The following is an 8975-nucleotide window of genomic DNA, read 5'->3' as shown; positions in this document are numbered from 1 at the left end:
CAAATAAATCGAACCAGTCGCGTTCGAGGTCCTGTTTGCCAGACAGTCGTGGCGCGAGCGATTTGCCCGGCTGCGACATTAAATTGGGAGGCAACGGCGCGGGAAAATCGGCCAATTTGACCGCTGAGAATTCCACGATTACGAAAAGAATTGACGCCGTCGCGTGAATCGTTCTGGATCCTCTGGCTTTGCTTCCGTTCGTTGTGACACGCGGAGTTTGGAACCGTTGCGAAAATTACCGCGAGGCTTGAAAGCTTCCTCTGTTTAATTCGCAATTGAAGGGAAAAATTAACAGGGAGTTTGAAAAATGTCAAAATTAGATTATTCGTTGCGCTGCTTTCGTAGGCAATTTCAGCATGGTAAAGGGAACGAGTTAGTGAAAGTTTAAGAACCACTGTAAACACTACTGTAAAATATAAAAGCTTCCTCTGTTTAACTTACAATTGAAAGGTACTGGGAGAAAGTAACAGAGTTCAAAAAATGTAAAAATGAGATTTTATGGAAAACAAATTAGTGGAAATTTAAGAATTTGAATACACAGTCGAGTGATTACTTAATTAAACAGTTAATTGTGCAAATTGTTGAAATTTCAGGGGAAAACAGAAATCATAGAACCTAAAATTTCAAAAATATTTTCTCTGTGAAAAATACAAAAATATCTAACTTTTAACGTTTCAAAGTTTACTATTTTCCTCCTCCTACAAAGTTTCATTTTTCGAACCCTGTGAATTTTTCGCTTGCACCTTTCAATTGATATAAGAAATCTTCCCTTCGAAATAACAATTTCGGTTACCGTATCGTTCTAACGAGAAAGAAAAACTTCTCTAATTGCTCGCATCTTCCAACTCTATCCGCTCAAAATCAACACGATATTTACCCTCGTTATTATTGGCCAGTGCTTCCACGAACTTTCCTCAAAGAGAAACGAAACCAACGAAACACGTTCTTAGCAATGTATCAGGATATCAAGCCAGTGTTTACGGTCGATAACGATGCCCTAATTATCAGAGAATACAATGCCCTCGTGGCCACTTCCGGTTCGTTAACGAGCTCGAATAAATCCCCAAGTCCGGATTTTCGTCGACCGTTCCTTCTCGCCATGTTTCCTTTCCTCGTTCCATTAGTTTCTCCGTGTTATTTCATCGCGTCGCGAATTTCTCCGATTTCGCGTGTGTTTGGAATGCATCGAGAATCGAAGAGGTCCGAAAGCAGCCAGTGTTGATTGGGCAGATTGCTTGCGACTTTTTTTTTTTTGCGAACCAAGTCTTGTTTAGAATTTTACAGAGCAAGTGTACACGTAAATTTTCGTTAAAGCTAACGTAATTCAACGGCAGTGAAGATAAGGTTCTTTTTAAGAGAAACATTTAAAGCCGATTCAGACTCGAATCCATGGCGTTTCGTTCAAATTAAGCAAAGTGCCGTGAAACTAGAAGGAATAAGTAAAATCGTGATTAAATTAGGATCGATAGCCTTAGACACGCTGCTTCCTTCAATTCCTCTGATAACTAAAAACGCAAACATTAGCGAAATAGATTTAACGTTGATTGAAATTCCCGGAAGTTTAGTTAGGATACGCTGCATTAACTCGAAAATTATAGACGTGATATCATCATTGAAATTGTCGATATTATCGGTGAAACTGTTCGGTAAATTAAAAATCTCTATAATAAGGGTAATTGAGATTTAAAAATTTATAATATTAATGTGATTGAATATTATGTCTCAATGTACGAGAAAACTGTATGTTTTTGATAAAACATTAAACGTTTCAAATAACATTTCGGTAATACCGATCGTCAGCTTTGAATTTCAGAATTATTCCATTGAAAAGCCACGAACGCGCTCGATAATTTTCCAAATCCATTAACCACCATTCATAATTATATATGCAAGTGCCGAGCCGTTCATTTATTATGTTAGCTGCAGGTACGCGTCATGTTAATAACAAATGCCATTCACGCTAACACAGTGAATCAATTTCCGCTTGATCAATCATTGTCTGAAAACGTATGAAACTTCCAGCACACTAACCCTCCCGTGCAACGTTAAGACGCGGCGTTAACGTTTTCAGCGTTCGTTAGCTGAAAAGCTGAGGTATGAAAGAATAAAATAATTTTTCAGCGTGCATTTATCACGATTTGTCATCGAAGACACGTAGGTATTACGAATAACCGAGTATTTGATCAGAGAAGATACTTGGAAATCGAACACCATCGACTAACAGTGTAAATAATTTTGCAACGTATTTTTCACTTAGTCGTTACGCATTCTCTTTACTTTCTCGCATGCAAAGCTGTGTGTTGGAATGATTATTTTTTAGTGACATGTACGATACTTTGTGTTTTATATCGAGCAGTCGAACATTTCGCGTGGAAACAATCTTGGATTTGTCAGATATTTCATTGGTATACGCTGTTGTTCATAAGTGTCAAAAGAAACCTAAACAACGATTACAAAATTGTTCACTCTGGAATCACGTCGTGCACTTCCGTGAGGAAATTGTCACAAGTCGAAAATACGAAATTTTTGAAGACAGCGAGAAAGAGAATCACTTAATTATAGTTTATGAAACAAAACAAAAGTTTAATATAATTTACCCACTTGAAGTATTACACTTCAACTTCTGACATTCCTAACGATGATAGAAGGTATTCCAAGTAATAAAATGAATATTTTCGAAATGTGATATTTCTCTCACATGAGAAAACGAGCGAAATTAATTTCGGAATTCTAATGCCTATAAACGACACTTTTCCCATTCTTCGAAATTATTCATTGCACGAAATGTTCGAAGCTCCAAGACTGCCTGCATTTCTAACCTAATCACCGACAGTACCATTTCTCCCGAAGTACAATACAAATTTTATACAATGTCCAGTGCGTAGAACGCTGAAGAACGGCCTCTCGGAAGAGGAGAAGAAGCACATTGCCGCCTACATCAAGGGCTACTGACTGTGATAAAACTCGAACCCCGTAACTCGTCCACGAGAAGAGAGGAAGGATAATAGCACGATCATCGAACCCTCGATCGGACGTTGATGACACGGCCAGGACATTGCGATTTCACGGAGGCACAACCTACGAACGCGACGAACATGAATGAATGCCAACACTCCCCCGGGGGAATCGCAAAACATACACCAAGGTTATGCGTTAAAAAAGAATTATATATACACACACATATATATATATATATATATTTCGATCGAACTTTCTGTATGCTGGCAGAAAGCTGTTGTTTTCTATGAAATTCGTCGTCGAACAGACGATACTCGAGGCCTTCCATTTCTAGACCTTATCGCGCACCTTGTCGTTCGTACTTTCTTCTCGCGTGTGAGAAAACGAAATTAAATAGTATAGTTACCTAAACGTCGGTGAAATTATAAATAATTAACAAGTTTTGCTTCGACACAGTATGACGAATTTGTAATTTATACGTGCAGGATATTTTTTGACAGTATTTTGGAAGATGTCGAATCGTACTAATTTGAAAAATGGTCGACAAGGACGAGAAAGAGCTTTCTATCAGTTTTTCATTTAAATCTATTAAGCGAGAAATATTTTATTCCACTTTTTTTTCTAGAAACGCGTATGTAACGCGTGAATCCTATAAGAACGGTGTAGAGATATTTTAAAATAGTTGTATATACCTAGAAGTAATGTTAATCGAAGTCGAAAGAAGCTTCTCAGCAGTCTCGAAAATGAATCTAATCGCCGGAAAGCCAACACACTTCGTATACGAGCATTTATAGATTAAAAACAAAAAATGTATCATCTACGAAACGTAATTTTTTACAAATTAACATACCTAAGAATTGATACCTAAGCTAATTGCTCAATTTTAATCGCATCTTTGAAGAAAACGAAAGCAGCGTCGTGAGGAATATTTTATGCACTCGGTCAGCCTCCTCTCTGTCCCGAAAAATGACCGACGAACACAAGCAGTAGGAGGGAAGCAGGTTAGGGTGATCAGTCAGGCGACTTATTTCGCGAAATCTCGTTTCGTACGGCTGCACGGAAGCGGCGGGGACGAGACGAGCTTACGGGTCAGCTTTTCGCCGTCGCGATGCGAATGCGACAACTTTGAAACTTATATCCTCTCCATCTTCTCGACGCTAGAAGAGAGTACCGGCAAAAAAAAAAAGGAAAAAGAAAAACAGAAACGAGGGAAAGATAGAAAAGGAGAGGGAAAAACGAAGGAGAGGTGGGAAACTTTGAAGATGCATCTTGCGCGGTGACAGTTTCCTGAGGAATAAATGCTCGTATGCAAAGAGGGACGCGGCGCGTTTTCTCGGCGCAATTCACATTTGCAGCATGCACAGAACGGGAAGTTTATTGAATTTCCCCGCTGAGAAGCTTCTTCTTTCACCGTTCCGAAAGTTCGAACGACAGGGATGATAATATTACCGGACAATCTTATCGAAACGTGCCTCAAAACGACTACTGATCCGTCGATGAATAAAACTCTCGGTGTATATCTCTCTCTCTTAAGATTTTTAAGAAAGTCCCGAACGAGAAATTCAACGGAATATATTCCGCGAGCGTTGAAACAGAATATTCGTTCGCGCGTATTTTCTTTTTTCTTCGTTTTTGTTTTCGACGAGAATGGAAGAAGGACGGCGTTGTGAACCGCGAGCAGTTCTCACGCCGATCGAACGCGATTTTATTTCTAACGATACGTACATATTAGGTAGTGAATTTACCGAATACCTAGACGACGAGAACGCGTAAACGGTGTGAACACGTTATTAACTCGCGCTACCGCTGTACAGTTGCACCGGCGCGCAATTATTGTAATTTTCTGCGGAAATGATTCTTGAAATAAAATTCAAAGCAGCAATAACCGATCGTTTCGTTAATTCTATGTTTCCCTATTCTTCCCCTCGTCGTCCGTTTTGTATCGTTGAAAAATCCACCTAGACGAATTTGAATAAAAATCTTTCAACCTTCCCAAACGTTTCTTTTTAATCAACTATCAAAGAAAAAGAAGGAATATTTACGTACAATTGCTCGAAGAAGTATATCGTTAAAAATGAAATTCGAAGAAATGAACGTGTCAAAAGTTAAATACCCATTTCACTAGCAAAGTTGAAGAAAACGAATTTAAATAAAAATCCTTCAACCTTCCCAAACATTTTTTCCCAAGCAACTATCAAAGAAAAAGAAAGAATATTTAAGTATAATCACTGGAAGAATTCCAAGAAACTTATCTGTAAAAAATTAAATATATCCATTTCGCTATCAAGGATGAGGGAAAGGGTTGAAGAAAGCGTGCGAATCGAATAAAACCGCCTTATATAACAAACTGTGTTCGAGACACACGATTTATTATTAACCTTCGTCCAACTTTAACAACATACAATATAATGTGGTAATAAAAACGTATCAGTTAAAAGTGTAATAATGATAGCGTCGATCATGAGTGGAAAAAAAGATCGCGTCGATCGCGACCGCCATTCATCTCCACCACGCATCCTCGCAATAAGTTCCTCCCCGCGGCTTTTCCTCCGTCGAGTTCCTCCGCCAGTCCTGGATTACGTCTCTCGCGTGAAATTCGTGGCCGAGAATGCCGGTGGTTGTGTCTTGTTAATGCTCGTGAAAAACGGTATACGTATGTGTGTACGTGTTTTCATATGTATATGTGTGTGTGTGCGCGTCTGTATTAATTACAGCGTAAAGGAGAAGATAAGAGGGGCGGGAGGTGTGGCAGTTGAATAAAAAGGAAGAAGCTTTCGAGAGAGGGATAGAACATTTTCGCGTGTCTGTATATGTATGTGTGTGTGTGTGTGAACCTTTAGCACCGTTACGCCGATGCGCTTAATTAATACGCTAACATCTATAGTCGTGTAGAAAAAACACTTTCTCTCTGTCTTTTACACATGATCACCCGTCTCTTTCTTTCTTTTTAACTCTCTCTCTCTTTCACTCGCTCTCTCTCTCTCTCTATCTAGATTTATACAATTATATTACGTTGAACAACCTCGCTGTCGCACCGAGATATCGATGATTCAACCGGACGTTTCACCATCGTCTACGAGAATAATTCCTCGTGAAGTATGCTCAAGTAGGTGCACGTCTTCCAGTTGACAAAATGAAACCGTTAAGGGAACTGTATCTTCGATCAGAAATCACGAGAGCCTCCGAAAAAATTTCTTTCTCCTCAGAGAGCTCCTCCTCCTTTCACACACGAAGAAACATTCAGTCTCGGGGACCTGCTCAATATTCTTCCAAAGACGGTTGTTCTCTCGAAGAGTACACGACCGTCCTAGATTCGTCTCCACGAATCTCAAATTGTTCCAGAATAGCTCTCATAGCTTCCCGGATCGAAGAAGTTCCCGAGCTTCACGGAGGAATCTCCACGAGACGAGCTGCCCCTTTCTCTTCCCCTTCACTCTCTCTCTCTCTCGACACGCGTTTATCAATTTCCCCATTCGAACGGTGTTTCCCGCGCGGAGTTCCCGCCGGATCGAAGTTCCTTCGACCAGCACTGGCCCAGCCTTCCTTTCATCACGAGTGAAATTCCCCGGCGAAGAAGAGATCCGTCCGCGTTCCTCGGCTTTTCCCTCCCTTCTCCTTCGTTCTTCTTCTTCCCCGAGCTCTCGAGAGATTCGCGTGCACCGCGCGCGCGTGTTCATTAAGCGGACAACTCCGCGACGACACACACGCATGCCCACGCGGGCGGACAGACAAACAGATCGAGTGACACACACGCACAGTGGTTGCTGCTGGCTGCGGTTTCTGTGTTCAACGGTGTTCGTCGCGAACCGGACAGGACTCGAAGAGGCGATTCTGTGCGGCTGTGAACACGTGGTGGCACTAGACACGACGCCGACGGCGACGCGGTGCTCGGAGACGCGGCGACGCGGCACGATGACTTCAGAGCTCGTCGTGCTTCGGCCCACTGAACTCGTCGTGGGAGATGAAGCCGTTCTTGTCCTTGTCCTCGTGCTGGAAAATCTCCTCGACCAGCTTGTCGTTGTCCGCAAGCATCTTCTTCACTTCCTCGTTACCGCCGGCGCTCCCCTGTTCAGCGTCGAGCATTTGTTTCCTCAGGTACTCGCTCACCTATGTTAACAGATCGGTCAGTTTAACTATTGCCTCTTCGATCGTTTATCGTTACTACTGGTTAGAGTTTTCTTCGGTTATTTTTTTTGTTTGTTAGTTGAGTTCGTGTGAGTTGACGGTGTTGTGTGTTCTTTCTTCCATGCGAAACGTATTTTTATGCTGAGTGACGTGGGTGTTAGGTCATCGCAGAAGTTCGTGCCGAAGGCGAAAAAGGAAATTCTATAGCGACGACATAACGGTCTTAAAAAAAAAAAATTGTGAAATTTTAAGGCGCTTGTGTTTGTCTTTTTAATCAAATTTAAAGGTTCGCTGGAAATATTAATCTAAATTAAAAAATTCGACACGAACTTGCGGAATGACCTAATACGCAAAACCAGCCTCGAGTGAAAAATAGAGCTTTGAAGTTACATTTCGTGCAGAGATGAAAATGCCGATAAATTGTTCAAATAATTTACAACCATACAACAGCAGATTATGAAAAATGAATTTGTCACACTCGAAGGATTCAACCTGTTTCAAAAACCTGGCGTGCAAGGATCAATTCTGCGCCAACGATAAATTTCCAAGTCTACTGCAAGTAGAGCAAGCGTATAAATTTGCAAGCACACGGACGTGTGTTTATTTATTTAAAGTTCTCTTCTTCTGGTAGCAAGCCCCCGAAAAAGTTGAACGAGAGAGCAAACTGGAAACTACGTTTTTAAATGTACTTCCACGCAATACATTCACGGCTAAAAAATTGTCAGTCGCACAATATTTTAAAATGATTAAAGCGTATCGGTATACGGATGACGATAAAAACAAAATGGCAAAGGATTAGTCGCGCGTGTTTGTTACATGCTGAAAAGAGTTGCTCGGAGAGAGAGAGAGGACAAAAAAGCGTTGCGAACGTTTTCCACGGTACAGCGTGTACATGTTAATCCTTTGCACTTGCAGGCCAGAGATAAAGCTGGCAGGCAACGATGTCGTGATTGGTCTACGCTTTGATCCATACAAATTTTATGAGATGAATGAAACTGTCAGAACGATTTTTCCGTCAAATAGCGAATTTCGAATGGGAAGGAAAAAAAAAAAATGAACGCTGCGACGACGCGAGAGGATTTTACTTTTTCGCGGTTATTTATCAACGATGCTACTTTCGATCGTTGTTTTTCCAGGATCTTTCACACTCGTTAGTAATTGATAGTTGAGTGCGTCTACTTTTAGCGTGCAAGTTTTTAATTCTCGTTCTTCGAGAAAATGTTAGAAAAGTGTAATTTGTTAGGTATCGAAATTACACCGATGTTAAAGCTATCACCACGAACGACCCTTAGAAAAAAATTGGAAGTGATCTTGCCATTGCTCTCACCTCCTCGCGGGACAGTTGGTTGTCATGGTTGTTGTCGATCTCCTTGAACACGTTTGCCGTTGGCGGCGAGTCGCTGATGTTGATCAGTTCGACGTCGAACAACAAGGTAGCACCTGTAATCAGAAATTGACGAATTCGTTAGAGATATATGTACATCGAACTATTTTGTTATATATTTGATACTTTTCAAAATTCTACACTGTATTGTTTCAGGAAATAAATAGAAAATTATGTAAATTTGTGCGATGTTTCTTTTTCCAACTTAAAGGACATTCCCAAAAATAGGTTTCTCGAAATGCAGATGCTTAAAGTGGAGTCACATAGCGTAAGGAACGAACACGGCTCTACCCAGAACGCTAAACAGATCCCCTTAAATAAACCGAGGACCTTAGCCACTTTCTAGGGCTCGACTATCCTAAATTTCCTTCAATACGACATTGCACTCAGGGTCCTTTTCCGTGAGCCTATACGGGCCAGACCCGCTAATAAAATATTTCAGGATACTGCTGGAGTAACAGCCCTCGTTGTCGAACACGTTCCAAGAAGTTTCCACTCAGCCTTGCAA

The 8975-nt window shown here is 40.9% G+C and overlaps 2 protein-coding genes across 2 annotated transcripts in view; one reads left to right on the top strand and one right to left on the bottom strand.

Moving 5' to 3' along the window:
* Nucleotides 1–3300, top strand: part of LOC108578600 — a 377474-nt gene extending 374174 nt beyond the window's left edge. Inside the window, exon 27 of the mRNA XM_017941964.1 lies at nucleotides 2879–3300. Coding sequence (XP_017797453.1) covers nucleotides 2879–2952 — 74 coding nt within the window. The 3' untranslated portion in view covers nucleotides 2953–3300. The remainder of the gene's footprint in view (nucleotides 1–2878) is intronic.
* A 2045-nt stretch (nucleotides 3301–5345) lies between these two features.
* Nucleotides 5346–8523, bottom strand: LOC108578599 (peptidyl-prolyl cis-trans isomerase FKBP14-like; the record flags this gene model as incomplete). The annotated part of the gene is made up of 2 exons (XM_017941962.1): nucleotides 5346–7065; nucleotides 8411–8523. Coding segments are annotated over 2 exons (302 nt in total), but the record flags the coding sequence as incomplete, so codon positions are not given.
* Between the last annotated feature and the right edge of the window lie 452 nt (nucleotides 8524–8975).

Source organism: Habropoda laboriosa, unplaced genomic scaffold (genome assembly GCF_001263275.1).
Source record: "Habropoda laboriosa isolate 0110345459 unplaced genomic scaffold, ASM126327v1 scaffold45, whole genome shotgun sequence".
Classification (NCBI taxonomy): domain Eukaryota; kingdom Metazoa; phylum Arthropoda; class Insecta; order Hymenoptera; family Apidae; genus Habropoda; species Habropoda laboriosa.
This window is presented reverse-complemented; position numbering and strand designations above follow the sequence as displayed.